The 23,636-nt window shown below is 40.6% G+C and overlaps 1 protein-coding gene across 6 annotated transcripts in view; it reads right to left on the bottom strand.

Annotated features, from left to right (window-relative positions):
• Window positions 1–23,636, bottom strand: part of MAP3K15 (mitogen-activated protein kinase kinase kinase 15) — a 69,371-nt gene that overhangs the window by 31,112 nt on the left and 14,623 nt on the right. For 3 of the 6 annotated variants that reach the window (XM_033147298.1, XM_033147300.1, XM_033147301.1), the window contains exons 2-7: window positions 19,092–19,231; window positions 17,837–17,860; window positions 10,233–10,310; window positions 5,257–5,450; window positions 3,450–3,618; window positions 2,522–2,628 (exon numbers count right to left, since the gene is read on the bottom strand). In XM_033147298.1, coding sequence (XP_033003189.1) covers window positions 2,522–2,628; window positions 3,450–3,618; window positions 5,257–5,450; window positions 10,233–10,310; window positions 17,837–17,860; window positions 19,092–19,231 — 712 coding nt within the window. Of the gene's footprint in view, window positions 1–2,521; window positions 2,629–3,449; window positions 3,619–5,256; window positions 5,451–10,232; window positions 10,311–17,836; window positions 17,861–19,091; window positions 19,232–23,636 lie in introns of those variants that run through there. The other 3 variants (XM_033147299.1, XM_033147302.1, XM_033147303.1) reach the window with 2 other exon arrangements.

Genomic DNA, 23,636 nt, shown 5'->3' with positions numbered 1-23,636 from the left:
GCATACAAGTCACTGAGCATGCCCAAAGTAGTCTTTAGAAACCAGCCTATACCATACATTTCGCATGTGCATATTGGTCAGAAGCTCTGGGAAGTTCCTCCGGAACAACATGATCACAGGAACCTTGTTTGGCTTCCTTTATAGGAAGCTGTTTGGCTGCTCTTATGGGATTTTTTTAAAAATCTTGATCTACTAGGTAAAGGTAAAGGTACCACTGACCATTAGGTCCAGTCGTGGACGACTCTGGGGTTGCGCGCTTTTCTCGCTCTATAGGCCGAGAGAGCCAGCGTTTGTCCGCAGACAGCTTCTGGGTCATGTGGCCAGCATGACTAAGCCGCTTCTGGTGAACCAGAGCAGTACACGGAAACGCCGTTTACCTTCCTGCCGGAGCAGTACCTATTTATCTACTTGCACTTGACATGCTTTTGAACTGCTAGGTGGGCAGGAGCTGGGACCGAACAACAGGAGCTCACAACGTTGCGGGGATTTGAACTGCCAAACTTCTGATTGGCAAGCCCTAGGCTCTGTGGTTTAGACCACAGCGCCACCCGCATCCCACTTGATCTATTATGGCGCACCAAAAGTTGTTTCTTCTCTCTTACTACTCAACACCTTTTGTTATTGGAAAAGCCTTGTGGCTGAAAGGACCTTTGAGCTGTTGGCTTAAAGGGCGCCTGTTGTCAGTCCTATCAGTGACTCTGGCCATCCTTCATCATGTTCATCTACTGACAATATTTAGGCTATGACTTCAGCCTTGAAGCACCTGTCACCAACAGTTTACTATCCAAGTTATCATTTATAAACATGACCTCTGTGCTATATTGCTCAGTAATGAAAATGCAGGACAGCTGAGCCTATAATAAGTATGATGAAACCATTCACAAAGTAACTGGCGTTTAAAATAAGCACACACTGTATTTTCATATTGTGGCATAAACAATCTTAGGTAGTTTGCCTATTATAAATAACTTGGGTTGGGCTTAAACCAAAGCTGTACTGTGATAATATAACCTAACATGTATTGAGTACTTACAAAAAGGAAATCAAAAAATTCAGAGTAATTCTTGATTTTTTACAGGTTTGTTTACTGTATTTTTTTTATGTCAATGAATCCCAAAAGCAATTTAACAATAAAAATTATCAACAATAAAACATACATAAATACACTTTCTAAGCTAATCCCGATAAAGACTGGAATGAGAATCTTGCTTAAAAGGTTTGTTGAAAGAAGATCATATTCAATAAGTACCCAAAAAGGCAGAAACAAGGGTACCTGTCTGATATACTGTATACTAGGAGAAAATTGCAAGAGTATGTGGGGGTAGCATGTACTAAAAACCCAGTTCTTACACTGTATGGAACAAACTTCCTAATGAGCTGATTATCAGCTGGAGCCCCTCTCCTGCAGAGCACAGTGATCACTTTGAATATGATGGACAAGACAATCTGATAGTAAGAGATGTCTGGCAGTAGAACAGATTCCCACGAGAGGTGGTGGACTCTCCTTCCTTGGAGGTTTTAAAGCAGAGATTGGATGGCCATCTGTCATGGATGCTTTATCTGGTATTCCTGCATTGCAGGGGGTTGGACTAGATGACCCTTGGGTCCCTTCCAACTTTTAAGTTTGTATGATCTTTTTGGTGCCTGCTCCCGAGTTGTATAAGATTTTGTAGCCCAGCACTAGCACCTTGAACTTAGCCCAGCAGCTAACATGATGGCAATATTCTTCCAGTCTAGAAGCAGCCAAAGTATTCTTAGCAGCTAAAGCTTGTAAAGGGCACTCCTGGCCACTTAAGTCACTTCGGCCTCTAGTGGCAGAGATGGCTCAAAGAGCACCATGGATTAAACTTACACTTTTAAATAAGAAGCTACATATACTTCAATTATCAGCCTACTAAGCAGAATCTGGGACATGGGTGGCGCTGTGGGTTAAACCACAGAGCCTAGGGCTTGCCGATCAGAAGGTTGGCAGTTCGAATCCCCGCGATGGGGTGAGCTCCCGTTGCTCAGTCCCTGCTCCTGCCCACCTAGCAGTTCGAAAGCACGTCAAAGTGCAAGTAGATAAATAGGTACCGCTCCAGTGGGAAGGTAAACAGCGTTTCTGTGCGCTGCACAGAAGCAGCTTAGTCATGCTGGCCACATGACCCAGAAGCTGTACACCGGCTCCCTCAGCCAATAAAGCGAGATGAGCACTGCAATCCCAGAGTCGTCCACGACTGGACCTAATGGTCAGGGGTCCCTTTACCTTTAAGCAGAATCTAGTCCAACAGAGTCTGTAGGAGGATTTAAAATATTTTCGGGGGGGGGGAAGGGGAAAAGATACATAAGCAGTGGCTGGAAAGGCATCTGTTTAAGTAGAATGGATTGGGTGTGGAAATATACTGGGAATGTTTGGGTCACCTTCATGTAAACAGATATCCAAGTCTGTGGTTGCAAGTACAGTTTTAAGTTGAAGATGCCTTTGCACTAATGGAATAGTTACCTCTCTCTGTAAATGTATGCACACAGGAGTTAATCTTACCGATTCAGTGCAAATGCATAATGAAATTTGATATTGTGCTGATCAGCCAGATCACAAGTAGGGAGCATTTCCAGTGTTTCCACCAGCTTCACCATGGCATCATAGTCCTAACAGCAGTTTAAAGAGGTAACAGAGGAAAGCATTACTAACCAAAATTCATCCATCAAACAGTTTTTACTTATTCTGACCATGAGCAACAACTACTTAAAAAAATGTGTAGCCTATCTCCGTGATACTCCCTTCAACCTAGGACAAGATCTGCTAGAAATATATTCTCTGCCTATAAGGAACACACACACTCTACAGGAGCCAGAATTTATGAACTAACACAATCCTGAATGGAACGCATCCTTGCCTGTGTAAACAAGCCACTTACACCATTCCACTAAATGGCTGACATTGCTCTTTAAGCATTATTGCATTTCTAGCTGAAGACAAGCATGCACTGTAATGGAAAACATTTCTAAAGCAGCCTTACTCATAATCTCCTAGTGGGGAATTATAACCTGAAGGGTACTAAGTAAAATGAACACATTAAACTCAGATTGCAGGGTCAGATAACAAGAAGTTATGTGGCTCGTTTCCTCAACTTCCATATCTTGATGACAAACATTACAGAAAAGGGCAGAAACATTTGTAGCAAATTAATGTAAATAAAACACTGATATCTAGGGTTGCAGTATTTCAAACAGTGAAAATCAGGACACACATGTTGTTGGGGCCAAAGTTGTTGAGCTTTTTCGTGCTATTTTTAAGGGAAATTGGCAAAAACGACACAGTCGTCATGAATCCAGATCCTGTAGAACCCAATGATTCTGAACTTAAGATCACCTTTAAATATTAAAAAACAAAAAAATGGGTAAAACCTTGATAAAATAACATTGGGGGCATGTACTACCGGTATGTATTTATGGTAGAAGTAACATACCTGGATATCTCGATATGACAGAAGTAAGTTGATTACAATGTCAGAAGTGAGGACTTCAGTATTATCCATACGAAGTTTAATCCTGGTCAGTTCCTTTGCCAGTTCTTCTCCTTGATACTTCTCTCTAGCTTTTCTAATGTCATTTAACAGAGTTTCCTTGTAATATGTACTAGAGAATTAAGCATAGTAGGGAAAGCATTATTACTACCTTAATCAGTTTGGCTCTAGAATGTGAAATTAGAAGGAAGTTAGGTATGTCTAAACCACACTGAATAAAATGGGATGTAACCATTTAACTAGGATCCTAAAGATGTTTGTAAGGTCTTGCAGATTCTTGAATTTTGTTCCAACTGTTTTTAATATTGAATTTTAAATTGTTGTAACCAGTCCTGGGACCTGATGGTAAACAGTCGGTGACAAACTTAATAAATAATAATAGATTATTTGGGGAGGAATTACATAACTGATATCATTTGCTACTTAAGGAGTGGATCCGTTTCAAATGAAAAAGTAAACTTTTCAGAACCCAAGCACTGATCACTAAATATAGAATATGAAATTGATATAAAATCAAACAAACCTTAATCATATGTGAAGTAGCCTAACAGAACAACAAATGAGGTCTGATGCACGCACAGCGTTAAGTGAATTTAACTTGATTTAATGTAGTGGCCTATTGTAATATAGCAGCATAATTTAATATACTTGTGCCTGCAATGGAAGAATCAAGAGCACGCTTACAAGAGGACTCTGATTCTTTCTTTTGAAGTTGAAACACCTAATGTAATGCTGATGTGACTGACAGGTGGACAGCTGTACCTACCTGTCAAAGTAGTCAGCATGGGTTCTGAATCTGGCCCCCTTAGCTGGAACCAGTTCCTCACCCTTGAACTCCACCATTATAGAGACAATCACAACTTACGGTAGTTCATCTACCAAGAAATGTAACTTGTAATTCCCTTTCTCTTTCATCTGGTCTTCCGATGTCGCTCCAATTAGCAAGCTAGCTTTTACCCATCAGTACATTGTTACTGTTACTACCAGTAGCAATGAGTTTTGTAAATAACATTTACTACTCAAAAACAAAATGACTCCTGCTGATGACTGCTAAGATATGTTAAAGATTAGCTGCTATGGTAAGAAGAAGAAGAAGAAGAAGAAGAAGAAGAAGAAGAAGAAGAAGAAGAAGAAGAAGAGTTTGTATTTGATATCCCGCTTTTCACTACCCGAAGGAGTCTCAAAGCGGCTAACATTCTCCTTTCCCTTCCTCCCCCACAACAAACACTCTGTGAGGTGAGTGGGGCTGAGAGACTTCAAAGAAGTGTGACTAGCCCAAGGTCACCCAGCAGCTGCATGTGGAGGAGTGGAGACACGAACCCGGTTCCCCAGATTACGAGTCTACCGCTCTTAACCACTACACCACACTGACTTTAGTTACAGTCCTGTGGGACTTACAAACATCAGACACTTTGAAGGATACTAGTCTAAAAGCATCTTATTTCAACCAGGGGCTTTGAAATCTATACTAGATTTATTTTTACTCCCTTCTTCTCCCAAGGGCTGGCCTGACAGCTCTGCTTCTATGTACAGTACTGTTGGTATATTGGAAAATAACCACAAGTTACTATGCCTAGCTATATGCGAGAGATACAGTTTAGCTCAAGATTCCACCCAATGTATCAGGCAGGGGAGATATATGGGTGCTAGAGAACTTGGAGCTTCTTTAAAAAACAAAAACAAAACCAACAACAAGAAGAACAACACTGGAAGCTACTATAGCTAAAAGAGGAAAGTGTGTAAAAATTACCATGATGTGACATGAATGTCCTTGAGAAGGCTGATAAACCTGTCCATCAATGGAGCGCACAGAGGCCCCAGGATGGTGTCCCAGTTGGGCTGCATGTACTCAGAAGCTCTCCGCTGGGCATCACTTTCACAGCAAAAATAATCTGCACATGGCGTTACAATGTACGGAATGAAGTAGTAATTGCCACTTGAAGCCTAAAAGATGACAAAGTGTCAAACTATTAGGACAAAGTAAGAATGATACTCTTAAGTGTTCTTTATGTTCATCCCTTTAGGAAACAAGGAGCATTCAACAGGCAACAACATAAGCAGAAACGCCTGCACCCCTTGCAAAGTTCAAATGCTCAGTTTGAAATTAAAGCACAATATTCACAGCCATCCATAGCAGATATCATGTAAGTTAGGAATCGGGAAGCTGTGACCCTTCAGATGCTGCTGGAACACAGTTCCCATCTTCCTTGACCATCAATCAAGCTGGCTGAGACCGAGAAAAGTCTGGAGGACCACAGGTTTCCCCCCACCCCAGACATGAGTAAAGTTTAGCATTTATCATGAAATAAAAACATAGACTTTTTCTATAAAGCTAAACAATTTCAAATAGTTTTTTTTAAAAAAGAGGTAAGGAAATGTCTAATTACTTTTGAAGACACACCTACTTAGACAACCATTCCCCCAATCTCCTGACCTAAACCTGTTTGAATTGTTTTCTGCTATTTTAATGGCCTTATTACACATTCTAATTGCATACGTTTATTTTAATGTACTGATGGAATTGTTTTACTGTGTAGTTTAATTATTAGTGTTTTGCAGTTGGTTTTATTCTTACAAATGACTTAGAAGCCACTTTGGCAATTTAGCGATATACAAATAATTAGTAATAAAGTTTCTGGATAATTAATACTATGGGTGTTATTCAACTAACTTTCACTCATAGTGGATCCTCTGAAATTAATGAATGTGACAAGGTTAGGTCCATTACTGGTAATTGTAATGGGTGTACTCTGAGTAAGTTAACTGGATACTACCCTATAACTAGAAACATGGTAGCTTATGGTAGTTGGGCAGAAGAGTGGAATGTCTGTGGGTGGGGTTTTTGTTTTTCTGCTACTATGGCAACCAAATGGTAGAGGGTCCCCATGTCTTTAATTGCAGGTACCATGGAGGGAAGGTGCATTGGGATCCATTCAGTGTGCTCAGCTGTGGCTAAGTACTAAATCAGCTGGATAGCTTAGTTGGTTAGAGCATGGTGCTGATAACACCAAGGTGGAAGGTTCAATCCCTGTAAGGACCAGCTGCATATTCCTGCATTGCTGGGGGTTGGATTAGATGATCCTCAGGGTCCCTTCCAAATGGAAACATGATCTGAGAAAGAAGAAACCAAATGCTAACCTAACCAAGAACCACAGAATATTTAGAATAACATAGAAACCTCTTAAGGTAGGTAGCTGTGTTGGTCTGCCATAGTCAAAACAAAATAAAATAAAAAAAATTCCTTCCAGTAGCACCTTAGAGACCAACTAAGTTTGTTCTTGGTATGAGCTTTCGTGTGCATGCACACTTCTTCAGATGCCTCTGAAGAAGATAGAAACCTCTGTTTCTGAGGGTCAATAGCCATGTTCTGATTCCACGTGCATTTCGTGATGAAATGTCACATAGGACATCACATGACTGTTATAATTGTCAGATGGTATGCTACATTATTTATGTGTGGGAGCATTCAAAAGTAAGCTAGCATGGCACAGTGAGAAGGGTTTTCCCCTCCTTGATGAGTAGGGAGATGTGTTTGTGTTCAACACAGGGAACCTTTGAAACACTGACATTTTAGCACTAAATCCCCAACCTGCTGGCCAAAGCATTACAGTCCCATAAGAGCCATGCCTCACAATGCACAGAATGGTTATCAAGATCATGGCTGTACAGTTCTAACACACCTACCAACTACAGCTTGCACAGTTATGTTATTCTGCAATTTCAGGGAGCATTAGGATGCCATCAAAACCGTGAGAGAGAGAGAGAGAGAGAGAGAGAGAGAGAGAGAGAGAGAGAGAGACAGACAGACAGACAGACAGATAGACAGACAGACAAAGAGAAAGAAGATATTGAGGGGAGATTGTGGGTAAGCTATTTTTCATTCTTATACAATATCTGAATGAAGAAACTGGACATGAATGACAGTTATAATGATGAGTATGCTAAAAACCTGTGAATAGAGCCCAAAGAGTGAAAAGTAGGACACATCTGCACATAAGCATTCCTTATTACCATCCCAATTCAGTGCTAAATGTGAATTACATGTAGGGGTGCTTTTATTTAAAAAAATAATTCCTATGTGGAAAAGTTTTTGCCAGCTCATTGCTTCCAACAATTTTCAGGACACAAGCAGTTGTGATTTACATGGACTAAATAAGGGCAACATGTGGGCTTTGGGGGGATCAGGTGTGCTCAATAAACACAACCATTATTCCCATGTTCAGATTACAGTGGGTTCAGCAGGCAGAAGAGCTCTGAGTCCCTGTTTTCCCAAGGCCTTTAAAGCAAGGGTCTGATCATGGTAATACTAGAGTCATGGATTTCATTACCTCTATAATTCAAGCGCTGTACCCCCTTTTCTCTACCTCCTAAACCCCATATAGCAATAAACTTAAGAGTTTTAGATATCTGTATCTAAGGAGACTGGAGAAATAATACACACACACACACACACATCAATAACAGGGAGCAAACACTACACATTAGGTAATTTTGTAGTTTTGCTCAGAGGAAAACTGGTCATAGTGCTTTTTGCAAAAGAATTGGAAAACTCATTAACTATTCATGCTTCAATGTCCCTAGTTCATTGACTGGCTTATTTTTTGCTTGGTTTCTCTTGCTTCTGTTATAAAACATTAAGAACTGAAACTGGCACAAGGCTATCTCAAACAATTACAGTTGATCTACTTAGTTGTATACCTCTATTGATAAGTATATCAATACTGGCTATAGCTTTTCCCTGTTGAATAAACTCTTTTTTCACAAAGCACTCACTTGTATCCTCTGAACTCTCTCTTGCCCCCTCAACTCCCTCTCTGGACTGCCAGCTAACTTTGAGGCTGATTCTTCTTAGTTGGTGAACATGTGGCTACAAGCTAGGCAGGAATGTCCCTGCCCATGTCCCTCCACTAACCCAAGCTTCCTGGTAAGAGAAAAAGCATCTCACAGTAATCACAAAAAAACAGCACTACAACCAAAAGTCCATCAGAAGCTTAAAAACAGCTCTGAGAGGTAATATTGAAAAGCATGGGGAAATGAAATTTTACCCAAGGCCAAAAAGAAAATCAATGGACTCCATCAACAGGGTGCTACTACATTGGGAAGGTCAAATCTCTGGTCACCACCAATCTTACTGAAGCTGGTGGGACAGCAGGGAAGAGGGCCTTTGAGGTCCATCTTAACAGCTGGTCAGGTTCATGCAAGAGAATGCAGTCATATAAATACCCCTAACTTTTCCTAAGTAAAGGAAACAGAATGTAAAGCTTTCATGTATTTTTTCCGTTGTAGTAAATATACAATAATTTTCTTCAAGCACAAAGGGTCACTTTTCCATTGAAAAAAGAAGAATGTGGATGCAAGAAAATATGTTCTCCCAAGAAGGAAAACTAAAGGTAGCTGGTTCAGCTACAATGTGGTACACCGTAATTCAAATGTTCTACCCACTGTATTAACATAAAGTGTAATAAAGGAAAAACATAACTGCACAGCAAAGACAAGGCAGGAACCATTCATTAGAAATAAATGCAAAGCATGGGCAAACACCATTTGTTAAAATGACTTTGAAGTTATTAAATGCATTGCCTGTGGGAGCATGCTCAGGATTTCAATTTAAATCAGTAACGTTAAGGAGTAAGATATGTTTGATACTAGGTAAAACTGAAAAACTGCGGGAGGCAGTGAAAGATAGGCGTGCCTGGTGTGCTCTGGTCCATGGGGTCACAAAGAGTCGGACATGACTGAACAACAACAACAAAATATCATCTAAATAGCCGATCTGCAACAAACTTATATTTTAGAATTGTGCATGTTATTAGTGTTGTTGTTTTTGTTTAGTCGTTTAGTCATGTCCAACTCTTCGTGACCCCATGGACCAGAGCACGCCAGGCACTTCTGTCTTCCACTGCCTCCTGCAGTTTGGTCATTTATAGTATTTTCCATTTAAACAAGAATATGACAACACACTGGTAGCATGAGAGGAACTGCAGTTACCACTGGGTAACATGGGTAGTAGCTCTCCCCCATGTCATTTGGGGAAGATGGGACAATATCAGAATGGCGAGGAAGCTTTGCTCTAGCTTGGCCCTTGGCTTCTCACGCAGTGTGGGAAGGAGTCATGTAGCAGAGGTTCTCATGCGAGGAGCTTAATGTAAGAAAGCAGAGAGGAGCAGAGTTGTAAACTAAATAATACTGACTAAACAACAAACTATTTTGAAATCAAAGAGATAACCAAGGGGCCCTCTAGATGGGTGTTTGATTGTGGATATATTCTGCAACATGCCCTTGACATAATAACACTGCATTAGTGGTGGACTTATTCTGCTTTAGTTTGTTCTGTGATGCTTTCCCAATGCTACTACATTATTGCTGTCCAGAGGAACTAAAGTGCAACCAAAGCAGGACAAAAAGAAACCACAACATAGTGGTATAAAAAGTTATGGGATTTCACCATAAAACTACTGGATACGCACTGACTGGAAGTGAAGCTGTTTGACCACCCAAAACCTTTTGCAGGCACAAACAATATTGAAAGCAGGATTGTATGTGACCATACTGACAGATTCACAAGCATAGGAAGTCATGCATGTGCAATAGAAAGTACATCTGGAAGGGCCCTCAACGTTGTTTTGAAATATCAGGGTAAGAATGCTTTCAAGAGCATAACAGAAAAAGCAGTAGAGCACAGCCACACTTATAGAACATTCAGGGAAATAATAGAATGATACATACTTTGCCCATCATACCACCACTGTGATATTCTGGAGGTAGTTGTACTTGAAGAAAAGCTTTGCGGTTGGCAACTGCAGCCTACTCCAAATTGTAATGAGACATTATGCAAAAATGGAGATCATAGGAGTATGCATATTTTAAAGAAAAGACACACAGAATAGAAAAAAAAATGTATTAAAAAGAGGGAAACAGCAAAATATGACACACATGCATCAAGTACAGCATTTTTCTTTTAAGTGTTTATGCAACTTATAGTGGAACTGCAGAGATGTAGATCAACTTGCTACAAACCCATAGATGAAACCATACCAATGTTGTATCAGTCACTTTCAAAACAAGCCACTTTCAAACCATGGGTTATAGAGCTTCTTTCATTAATTAACCAGAAATCATTTAAAGACCATCTCTTCTTCTTTTTTATGACGTGACAACCCAAGAATCTGTGGGAATATAGCTAACTGCTGGAGAAGTCCTTCTTCTGCATGGCAGGAAGAAAACAGAGGGTACATATGAGAGCGAAAGGCTTTGCTCAGGCTCATTCAAGCATGTTCACATCACCCTTAAACCATGGTGCAATCAACTCAAAACATTCAGGGAAACAGCCCTTAGAGAAAAGTGTTTTCCATTTACGTTGCTACAAGCAGACAACATAACAAAAACACCAACTTTCTGTCCAGGTCAAATAAAGCAACAGAACTGACACAAAGTCAGAGTAATTTCTTCAATTCCATATTAGTTTAGGAAAATTGCAACAACCTGTTGTTTCTTGGTTGTGGGGTTTGTGTTTCTTGTTACATTTGCTCTAACATGGCAGGCTTTTACTTTATTTTTGGATTTTAAGGTTTTGGGCAACTTATCCTTATCTACTCCTAATAAGCACTATGCAAGCTTCTCTTTTCATACAGCAGTCTGGCCAATCTAGGCAAAAGGAAGTCATGAGAAGTATAATGCAACCTGCCATAAATAACAGACATACATTTTACATATTTCTACAACAATGCTGACCCCTCAGAAATCAAGGAGCACAATCTGTTTCCAAAACCATGACTGCACCATGGTAACACTCTGAGAAAGAAGAAACTTCCACTAGGCTGAGTTATTTGCAATTTATTTCACAGATAAGTGCTTTGACAGGCTCTGCAGAGTTGTGTATACACCATCATTGGTTGCAAATGGCAGTCAGAGTTCAACTCTCCAAGGAGCTTTGGGCACATACAGGGGCATAAAAAATGACGACCTTTAGTTACATGCAAGGCCAGTTCTGTTTTGGGAACCTAGCTCCCGGATGTTAGAAGCAGCTCATAATTCATGATTTAAGACTCTCAGAGGGGCAGTAAATTAGCAACACAAAATATTAATTGTTTGCTTTGTAATGTCAAGGAGGATAACATCTCTTTTCATTTGTATCTCATAATATTTTACTGCTAAAACAACAGAAATTGACAAATCCCAGGGTGTTGTGTGTGTTTAAAGAAACCTAAGTCTTCCCACTTGTGTAAGGCTTAAATTGGTGCCAGAGCCTTATTACTCAGAGCACCTACAAAACTACTCAACTAAACTCAAAGGCCATGTCCCAACAGATGCATTCTACTGCTGACACAAATGTTCCCAGCTTCATTTTCCAATCATTTCCTCCTTCACTGAAAATATTAGTCCTGATTTAAACATTCTGGTGGGGGGTGGGACTGGTCAAATTGTTATCAGAGAGTAGATAAGGGGAGGAAAACATTTCCCATCTTTCATTTTTAAAGGAAGACTAAGAGCAAGCACCCCACCGAACAATTGGGGGATACCTAGTAGCTTAAAATCATGCTCAGCTGGACAAAAAAAAAATTCACAGAAATCTCCTGTACGGTTGGACCTTGGTTGTCGAACGCCCTGGAACTTGTACGTTTTGGCTCCTGAATGCCACAAACCCAGAAGTGTGAACATTCTTTTGGAACTCAAACATCTGATAGGGCTTCCGTGGCTTCTGATTGGCTGCAGGAGCTTTCTGCAGCCAGTCAGAAGCCGCAATTTAGTTTTTGAACATTTGGGAAATCAAGCAGACTTCCGGAACAGATTCCATTCGACTTCCAAGGTACAACTGTATTAGGTTTAGAATGGTCCTGAACCAAACTCCTGTCTTGCCCGTTGCGGTAAGGCACAGTTCTGTGTTGACATTCTAACACAAAGCTAAGTCATAGGCTCACTCAACTCAATGCAATGCAAAGGTTGCACATGCTTGTAAGTCTTACACACTTGGGCAATTATATGAATTTGCATTGTTGTTACTGTTTATTAAAATTCTATACCACCCTTCATCCAAGCATTACAGGGTGGTTTACAATTCAAAACCACAAAAATATATACTGTTACATGCCACCCTGACCTTTGAGTGTGCCAGATTTCCAGGGGTCCAGGCACTTACCAAGGGTTCATGTTTCCTTTGGGAATGAGGCACAGTAGAGACTGTGGTGTCTTTATGGTGTTTGGTTTATTTACACATATATACAACCTGAGCCTACGATGGAGGGGTTCAAAGCAATACACTTCAAAAGGGTCCTGTTTATCCCAAGGCGGCCACCTAGGATTCAAACTTTCAGCCCACATTGTGCCCTGATCCCCATCTCTCCAGCTTTCGCTGCTTGCACACGGACACCTCTTTTTCTCTGGCTCACATCAGGTGAAACTGTAATCTTAAACCTTCTACTACCACTGGCCTTTATCTCTGCTAACACAGAGCACAGTGGGGGGGGGGCTCCACCCATTTGCTGGCTGGCACAGTGTGTTTGCTCTGCTGATAGCCCATCTCCCTGCCTTTGTTCCTTGCTAATGCCCCATCTTTAGCAGTGCATTACCAAGCTGGCTCTTGGCATGCATTTTAACATGCTAAATCCAGTGTCTGGCACCCAGGAATTAGAACGGGAGCCCAGGAAGCCCACAAACTCACAGCATTACAAAAATACATACCATAATAACAAATAATAACACCCCTCCAAAAAAAATTAAGCTATAGATTGTTTAATTAGCCAAAGGCCTGGGAGAAGATGGATGTTTTTGCCTGATGCTGAAATATATGTAATGCAGGTGCCAGGCGAGCCTCCCTTAGGAGAGCATTCCACAAGTGGGAAGCCGCTGCAGAAAAGGTCCATTCTTGTGTTGCCATCCTACAGACTTCTCATGGAGGAAGCACACAAAGAAGGGTCTCAGAAGATGATGGCAGGGTCTGGGTCATATGGGTGGGCATTGAGGTATTGCGGTCCTCAGCTGTTTAAAGCTTTATAGGTCAGAACCAGCACTTTGAATTAAGCTCAAAAACTAACTAGCAGTCAGTACAGTCCGGTTAGATTGGCATGATAGGCTCAAACTGTCTTATCCCAGTGAGCAACCCAGCAGCTGAATTCTTCACAAGCTAAAGGTTCTGAACCATCTTCAGAAGCAGCCCAACAAATAACATAATGCAGTAATATAACCTAGAGCATAGACAACAGTAGTTAGGCTATCCCTGTCCAGATAAGCGCAAAGCTGATGGAAGGCATTCTGTGCCACTGAGGCTACCTGAGCCTCAAGAGACAGCAATTGATCCAGAAGAACCTGCATTCCAACTCCTTCAGAGGGAGCGTTACCCCATCAAGAGCATGCAACCTCCCATCCATCTGGTCAAAGGAACAACCCACTATCAGAGCCTCAGTCTTATCTGAGTTGAGCTTCAGTTTATTGTCTCACATCAAGTCCATTACTGAGACAAGACAATGGTCCAGCCCATTCACACTGAAGGTTCCATGGGGCCATGCATCACCTTCTGGAAACCAACATCCAAGTAGTACCTCGCAGAAACCTGATACATGCAGAGTTCTAACTGCATAACTGGAAATTACACAACTGCTTCCATTCATGGTGCCTGAGTAAACAGGCTAAAGGTGGCTTTGTGACTTGCCCAAATAAAAATAAAAAAAGCAAGTGTTTTGACCACATCAGTTGTCAGTGTTAAGTATGGCAGCCATTGGGCAAAGTCACTTGATATTTGTTTCACATGAAAGAGGGGGAAACGATTTAAATCGAACCCCTCCTCCTGCCTGGCCAGTCCTCAGCACACATGCAGAACCATGTAGAGTAATGACTGAGACTGTGTACACACCGTACATTTGAAGTACACTGCACATAGACCCCTCAAAATACAAGAACTGCAGTTTGCTCACTGTAGCTCTGTGAGGGGTAAACTACAGTTCTCAGAATTCATAGTACAGCCACAGACTGAAAGTTTTGTATGTGCTTCCTTATACTCCTCTAAGCCAGCAATTTCTTCTCCAGTATTCCAGCCCATAAATCCCTAAAGCCTGGAGTAACTTGCAGGCTGGCAACACTGTGTGAAAAATGGCATCTAGAAGAGAGTGAACAAACATGCACAGACTTCTCACTATGTCAAATTGACAGCGTGATATGGTCACATGCAAATAGGACGAAGAGCAAGGATGCTCCATTGAGCCTTATGCCAATCTGTCCCTTTCTAGGAATCAGTTATGTCTATAATGTTCTTCTACTTTATCCTACCCTTCTTACTAGGCTTCTTACTAGGACAATATACTTCAACTTTATTCTCACAATAACCCTGTGAGGTAGCTCAGACTGTCAACCCCAGTCAACTGATACACATAACAGGGGTGCAGTTACTTTGTCTCTGTGGTAGGTGTTTTTTTTGGGGGGGGCTCACCATTACTACTCCTGCCCATTTGCTTGCTCCCCACTCTAGTTCCAATCCACACTACCCCCCACCTCCCAGACAAAAGGGACAAAGCAACATTCTCCTTCTCTCACTGTATGCTTGTTTGAAGCAGGCAAGTGAAGGAGGAGAATCACCTGGCCCTGGAGGTTCCTGGGAATGACAGTGGGTCTTCTTATTTAAGCATAAGCCTTGGTAAGGGCCCAGTGATGCCAACCCCTGTCACCGGCCCTGTTAGAGCAGGAACTGAGAAACCTGAGCCTCATTAGCCACTTCAAATAATATGTGCCCAGGCAACACACATGGTTCCCTGAACCAGCCCTCTGTTAACCCACATAACTCTTGAGCAACAGGATGCTGCAAAACTGAAGAGGAGCGAACAAAATAAAAGCAAAAAGTTACATACAAAATATATGAAACTCGAACAAGACACAAACACAAAGGCAGAAATATTTGGCTAGAGTTAGAAGAAAATTCCATCATAATTCTACAACAGAGCAGAAGGGTAGACCTCAATCGTGAAGGGAAATTTATTCACTGACACTCCCACAAGTGAGGTACAGCTTGATCCAGCTCATATTTTTGTCTCCAGTTTTACTTTAGTTTTGGGGCAATACTGATATCTACTTTTATTAACTATGAAACAGGAATTGATTGAGTCACAGGCACCTCATATTCCACATATGTGTGTGGCCTTCCTGTTCCCCCCCAAAACTGTAAGCAGACCAACTTGTAAGATTTCAACTCTGTTTTCAAAATCAATGAAATTTTCTGCTCCCTACATTTCCCCAATGTGATACTTCTAGTGGGAGCAGAATGTTTCATTCAAAAAAGAGATGTGTTTCGAATAAATGATTCTGAAATCTTATAACTAGGTGTGATTGCAGGGACCAGAATGACTCCCCACTCCCTCCTCTACACACATATATTGTGGGTGATGTGACTCATGGCTCAACTCATCATATAAAGACCTACAAGCTCAACATGTAACAATAACATTTTATATGTATTAGTTTGTATACCATAAGTCCCCTTCAACTGCCTCCAGTATGTTAACTACTGTGATATATTTGTTGAATATATTTATATGCACTCGCCACAAAATGTACAGCCTCTATGTTATGAGTACTTGGTGGCTGAGGAATTTACCAAAAGAATATGAGAAAGTAGCATTTTAATATTAGCAAAGGGGTCTGACCGTTGACAGATTTTTAAAAGGCTGCTCTGTTTCACTATCGCACGTGACTCATTTTCCTTACTCTGTCTTTATGATATTTACAGGCTCCATTTACTTTTATAACTCAATCCATCTTCAAAAGTCAAGAAGGTAACCATTATATAAAGAGCAAAGGGGAAATATAATTTACATTATTCCTTTGCTGTTTGTTGTAGGTGATGAGTCATCACCTCCATCAAATTTTCAGTATTAAGCTTAAAGCTGTTGCAGTGTTTTTTCAGTCAAATGCTATGCAATGATCTACTTTTATAAAACACACAAATAGCTAACCAACATGCATTTGCATTTGTTTTGGGGTTCCATGAGGGAAAAGAATCATATTTCCATGGTGTATCTAGTCTGAATCTGAAACCTCGAAGGCATGGCTGTTCCACAGTATATATCTAATCTGGATCTGAAGCCCTGAAGGCAGTTTAGGTGAGCACATAAGTTCATGAGGGGGTCAGGCCCATAACTGAGTTTCAGGAGCTCAGCAAGGAACACTGCAGAAAGAAAGGCAAGATTTTGAAGCCACTGAATTCTTTTCCAGTTCTGATTAAAACTCAAGCAGAGGAGACTCCCCAATTTTAACCTTCAACTCATGCTCCCAGCCTCAAAACAGCTGCAAAAAGCAGGGGACATTAACCAGGGGTTTAGGGCTAAACATCTGAAACATCTGAAATATATCAGGGTTTCCAAAATAAAGTACCAATATGGGTGTCTGATAAAACTTGATAAGTTTGAAGAACACAAATAGCTCAGAGCAGCTTGCCCCACCCTAGTGCCCTACAGTAGCTGAATTATGACTCCTAGCATCTCTGAGCATCGTCCATGCCAAGCTGTGGGTGATGGCTGCTGTACTACAAAACTTATGGAGGGCACAAGAGTGGGGAGAAAGCCACAGTATGACTAAATAATTACTTTTGTTTAGTTCATTTTGAGACTCTAGTTTGGTGTGTCTTCCCTGGCCCGATAGTCTCATTAAGAAAAAATAATCAAAAGCTAATACTATCTCCACTTTATTTTGTTTCCTTTAGAGTCTAAAACGTACCGGTATCATTGGAGAATAATAATCACACCCACAGATTATCTGGATCTAAGTACCGGTACTTAACATTCTCTCTCATTTCTTACAACTGATTTTCCACTAGATTTTCAGACACTTTAAATCGTGACAAAAATGAAAACCACTTTCTGAAACACAACTAACTTGACAATATATTCTCAATGGGCTGCATCCAACAATGCAGTTGTACTGGCAGAATGGACTTCCCTGAATGCAATGGGACTTCTTTTTTCTCTCCAGGCCACTCTCTGGGTAACTCTCCAGAGCATATTTGGGGTGGGAGAGGGGCGTGGAGAGGAAATTGAAGTCTTGTTGTGGCAGTGGACCCTCACTGGCATTGGGTACAACCTGATGAGAAGAAATTAGTCTTCTTTTATATTAAATAGGCTTCCAATCCTATGGTAAAGTAGGCTTGTTTAAACCACTGGCCTAAAAAGCAGCAGGTATAATTAAACTGTGTGCAGAATATGATTTGTATGAGCAACTGCATACTTGGCGCGCGCGCACACACACACACACACTTGAAGTTATGCAGCTCCTCCACACAGATTTCCTTTAAAATAAACACTTCTATGGTACTCCCAACTTAAGTTTTAAAACACGGGATCTTAAATACTTACTGTATTTTTCTGAGACACCATGTCCTGGAAAAGAATGGAAAAAATGCAACTTTATAAAGTGTAAACTATGAATGTTTGTGCCATGTTTGCAAAACTCATACCTTTAAATTGTATTTTTGGAGGTTGAAATGCTTTTGGAAAAGGAAGCATAAGGCTGGGCTGTGTTTTTAGAAACACAATTTGGGACCATAACTCTATTGCATATGCAGATTAATATATATATATATTCTACTTGGGCATCTTGCATCCGCTTTCTCTGGTATTTTGGAATGCTTCTGTTCAATACCTAGTTCATTTCCTGCTGAGAAAACAAACCATCCTGACTTTGTTAGGAATAAAAAATTAGTAAACTATTCAGGCAGAAATGAATTAAGAGTAATAAATATTTAGACAGGCAGACATTAAACAAATTAAACTTTCCTAGTCACACGCTCTTTATATGACTAATGAATTTCTGCCCAATACAGAATTGTTTTAAGTGACACAGTGCACCTATGTGCATTGTAAAATAAATAGCCTAGAGTGTAGCAATAGTTGACCAGGCAGAATTCAACAGGTATAGCTTATCCAATCACTTGATAAAGGAAAGCGCAATGATCCTATTTTGGGTTAGTAATCAAATCAACATTGGTCTATTTCCATGGAAAGTGTGAGTCATTTTCCCTTCCAAAAACATGGAAATACTAGGGTCAAAATTTCTTCCATAGAAGAGAAGAATTAAGGCTCTTTAAAATTCACTTGTAAACCCAAAAGTATGATAAATCTAAGTTAAGGCTCCCACCTTAAGCACTACGTAAGCAGTAAGTATGTTCCAAATGACAGAGTACAATCATTTTGTAATAAGCTGAAACTCTAAAGCTCCAAGCATCCATATTTCCCCTTGTTGTTTTAGTTCTAGTCATTGGCTGTCTGGGTATAACAATAAATCTGAACGTACCATAGGAACACCTCTCTGATTTTTCTATATATTTTTGAGCTAGAGTGAACAGTACTACTTCCAAGCCATATGAAGGACCTTATTTCCATGGGTCTTATGTGAGAATTAATTCATAAGAAACTTAACTCTTCTAACCTGAACGTTCTGTTTATCCTAGACTTTAGTGTATAAATGCACACATTTATAACTTTATTGTGATGCTTGGTAATAGCCCAGTGGAATTAAACAGGGCTTTTCAGCCAAATCATTTATTCATACCATGACAGGAACAAACGTATCGTCAACATAATTAAGGATTCACAATAAATGGCACTGTACCTTCAGTGACTGAGAAGTATCAGCATCAGTGTCATGATAGAGTATAACATTATTGGCCATATCAAAGCTTTCACGTACTCCAAGGTGGTAGAATAGGGATGGTTGTCTGGAAACGTCACTCATATCCACTACCGCAACATCTGTAATAAGAAAATTTGATAAGGCTAGAAGGGGTGGTGGTGGAATAAACTAACGGGCCTATCTCCTGAACCAGCTCATCTTTCCTTATAAACTATGTTGGAAATGCTAGATTTTTCCTTTCAAAACTGCATTCTTTCCCTAACTGATTCACCTCATAACTTACAAGCAGAAGTTGTAGGGTAGTATCCAATGTTAGTTCTACCCACACTAGACCCACTGAAATTAATGGATATGACTAACTTACCGTAAGTGCATTGTTTTCATAGAGATCACAATATTTTGAGGGCACCACTTGCCCTAGTCTGTTAGGGATCACTTTGCAAGCATCATAACACTATAATGTCACATAGCCAATCCCTCCAAACTGGCAATGACTTATACTTACATCTTATCACATTTGATCAGAGCCACACCCAAAAATAAAAATTGCCAAGGAAACGGAAATGATTGTCAGTATGGCGTTTTATTCATTTATATTTTTTTTGGGGGGGGAGACACAGCTGTAAAAAAAAATAAGTCTGCATAGGGTTTGTGCCTGTGTACGCTCTGGAGACTGAATGCCATGAAATCAGATCACTTTCCTGATGAGAGCATTTACACAATGTGTTCATCGATTAGGCCACTGTACAATGCAGCACAGCTGATGACCCATACATACCGGTAGTTTATTGAAACAGAGTTTATTTTTCACCTTGCAATTTCGTACGAAACAAATACCATCCTGCTAGCCAAATAGTTCATATGAGGTAGTGTGTGAAGACCATTTACCTACACTGATCTCTAATAAATGGGAGGGACTGCAGCCCCATAATAGAGTCCATGCATTGCATGCCAACGTTCCCAGAATATATCAGATATCTCAAATGAGAAGATAAAAAAGCAGCTCTGGCAAAGCAGGGCTAGGAATGTGGATAGCTGGTGACAATTGGGACAACACTGGGCTAGGTGGACCTGTGATCTGAATCTGTACCACATGGCTTCATAGGTTCTATCATGAATATTATTATCATTATAATTTAACCGAGAGTTTTCATATGTGACCTTATTAACTAGTTACAGCCACTATTTAGCAATCAAAATTTAACAATGGGCATAGCATCATGGGTATTGTGATCTGGAAATGTTATCTGTGTCACAAGCTCACCCAGTAACCTAATTATTATAAGCCAGAATAGTGTTTCCAACTGTCACCAGCCAGGTACCTTCAGGCAGTCCATAAGTGGGACGTGAACAAAGCCCCTCTTCTTCTGCTTGACTCATCCAAGAGTGCATGTAGTTGGTCGATGATGAGCCACATCATCCCAGGAAGGTGACATTTGCAACAGGACTATATTCAGATCTTCTGAGGCTAAGGAGGGTCTCTTAAGGACTGGTCTCCCTGATGCCTCTTTCAGGAGACCTGGCACCACTCCCTCTCAGAAAGGTAGTCATCATCTCCTTGGCCCAGCTGGCAGTCTCCTGGGCAAGAACACAAGTAGCAACCTGCTCCTGTCTAGCATCTTGTCCATATACTTGAGGCTTATCAACTGAAACTCATCCACTAACACAGCCTCCAGAAACTGACCTGATACAGTAGCAGTGTCTAGAACCTTATAGATGCAAGTTGTTTATATCCTTGCAAATAAGTCGCAACAAGCTATAAGAAGGTACCAGTGTGCAAAATACCTCCAGTTACAGGTGGGTAGCTGTGTTGGTCTGCCATAGTCGAAACAAAATAGAAAATTCTTTTAAGTAGCACCTTAGAGACCAACTGTGTTTGTTCTTGGTATGAGCTTTTGTGTGCATGGTATCTGAAGAAGTGTGCATGCACACGAAAGCTCATACCAAGAACAAACACAGTTGGTCTCTAAGGTGCTACTTAAAAGAATTTTCTATTTTGTTTCAAAATACCTCCATAACCCCTATAAAGCTCCACTGGATGAGACACCGAGCACACAACGAAGGTAGAGAAGCAAATCTTTTCTGAGGGAAAGAAGTGGTGGTGGTGAGGAGTTATTCTTGCCAATTCCCCCCTGGTCACCATCTGCTCTACAGGCTTGGGGGATCCTGGGAGGTGGTGCAGGAGACTGTAGGATGAAAGGGGGAATCAGAAGAAATCACCTCCTGCACAATTTCCATTCGTGGAAGCTTCTGCTGGATCAAAGAACCTTCTATCATCAGAGTAAAACAAGTGTGTGCAATCCATTACCTTAACACTAGTTGTTGTTTTAAGAAGGTTTCTCTGCAAATTATAATAAAAACCCAAGTTGTTTATTCCCACAACACAGTTCATTTAAACAAATTATAGCTTGGCTCACATTGTGAACCAAGCTTATATATGATTCTGCAAAGGCATATAAAGTGAATTGAGCCTGCGTGAAGTAACAGGCATAATCAAACAGTGCATTTCCTAAATATATCCCAAGACTATGGTGTAGAGTTACAATTGTACCCAAACACTCCATCTATCATCATTCTCCTGGAACACTCATCACTTGCTAAAAATAGTAATGCTGCTTATTTTCTACATTCAGGTATCAAATGAATTGCATCTGCTCCTCAGACAATTTGTTTCAATTACTACATAATGGCAGCATATTTTAAAATCATTATTTAAAATATTTAAAAAACAATTACTATTTACTCCAAACAATTGAAGTTAATTTCAGTGGGATGAAGTCTGAATCTGATCTGATCAAGTGACAGATGTTCTTATTTTAGTATTTTGGCCTACTCAGGTCAAATGTGCTACAGTAAAAATATTAGTTTGGCAATAGACATATACTGTAAACATTGTCAAATCAAATCAAGTACCTTCCTTTTCATTTTTTGAAGCTGTTGATAAATAAAAATTCCGACAGCCTTTCCCCGATCCCTACAAAACAAAAGATCAAGCAGCTACCCTAAAATGGCTTCTACCCGTGCTTAACTCTTAAACTGGCCTTTGGCCTTGGGAGAATGTCCCACACTGGCCTGGTTCAGATGTCTTGGGCTAATAAACTATGCTTCCCCCCCCCCAAACAAAGAAAAAGGTGTTGTAGCAAAGTAGGAAAGAGACTGAACTATGAATCACATAGTCCCTGGTTTGAATAATAAGCATAATATTATGCATTAAAAATATGCTTAATCAAACATTCAGTATGTATTAACTTGCATAACAGTATTACCTCAATATAATATATCAGTTCTATTGCAACTTAATCAATTATTTACCCAGGATTTACATAGCAACCTTGCTACTGCAAATATTCTTTGATCTGTAATTCCTATTAATCATCCTAAACCTAATCTGGCTCTATACATTATTTTTCTATGAAGACCAACCCCCCCGCCGCCCCTGCCACCCCGGAAAGCATGAGTTAAGAAAGTAATATCTTTATTCCTGGATATGTTGTAACTACACAATGAAATCAGATACTGTACAACCAAAAGCTTATCCACACTGCCAAGATGAAAAGGTAACATGCCAATTTACAATCTTACCTTTAGACAGCTACCTTATATCACATTAAAACCCAAAATAAAATTTGCCTGAAGCTTTCTCTTTCGATAATTAAAATAGCTACACCAAAACTAACAAAGTGTTGGCTCTATACAGGATGACTTGTCAACAAAAACATATAATGTATCTCAAACCAGGGGTGGAGGAAGGGGGTGTGGTAGGGGCAGGCAGCCTGGGGTGTCACCACTGAGGGGGGTGACCAAATGCCGGGCGGCACTCACCGCGTTCCGCGGGGCCTGCAGCACACCTGAGCCACGCGTCTCTCCTGGGAGTGATGCGGTGGCTTGGGCGCCTGCAGGCTCCATGCTGCCCCAAACAGTCTGCCTGCTGCCTCCCCCTCAGCTGTAGGGAGGCTTAGTGGGAAGAGGCAGGCAGACTCCTCGGAGGCCCCATGGAGCGTCCTGTCCTGGCTGGCCCCGCCCTGTGGGCGGCTGGCCCCAGCCCCAGGTGCCTGATCGGCTTGCTCTGCCGCTGTCTCAAACTACTTCTTCGCTTTTCTAAGGGATAGATTGAAACAAATTATTTCCTCTCATCATACAAGAACATTATGCAGTCAATCAGATAAGGCATTCATTCTAGAACAGGGTTGGGGAAACCTGTGTCAATATCCCAATGTCATTTCACAATCTTCACTGTTACCCCTGCAACTCAAGTCTTACTTATCTCAATTTCTACTATATGTAATTGTAGCAGCTTCATAATGGGTGAGGAGTGGCCAAGTCTCCACTGTTGGAATCTGTCACCATACTTGTTATCTGTAAAGACCCATAAATTAATATGGCCAATGAAAAACTCTTTAATAAATAAATAAAAGTTGTGTGAAGTGCTAGTAACACAATGCTTGAAAATTTCCATGTACGAACCAGCACTTAATTAAAAGTTATGAGGAAGCAAAAGATAAGCCCATAGAAGTTTGGATTTTT

The sequence above is a fragment of the Lacerta agilis genome, chromosome 4 (genome assembly GCF_009819535.1).
Source record: "Lacerta agilis isolate rLacAgi1 chromosome 4, rLacAgi1.pri, whole genome shotgun sequence".
Taxonomy (NCBI): domain Eukaryota; kingdom Metazoa; phylum Chordata; class Lepidosauria; order Squamata; family Lacertidae; genus Lacerta; species Lacerta agilis.
The sequence above is the reverse complement of the archived record's forward strand: the minus strand, read 5'-3'. Positions and strand labels throughout refer to the sequence as shown.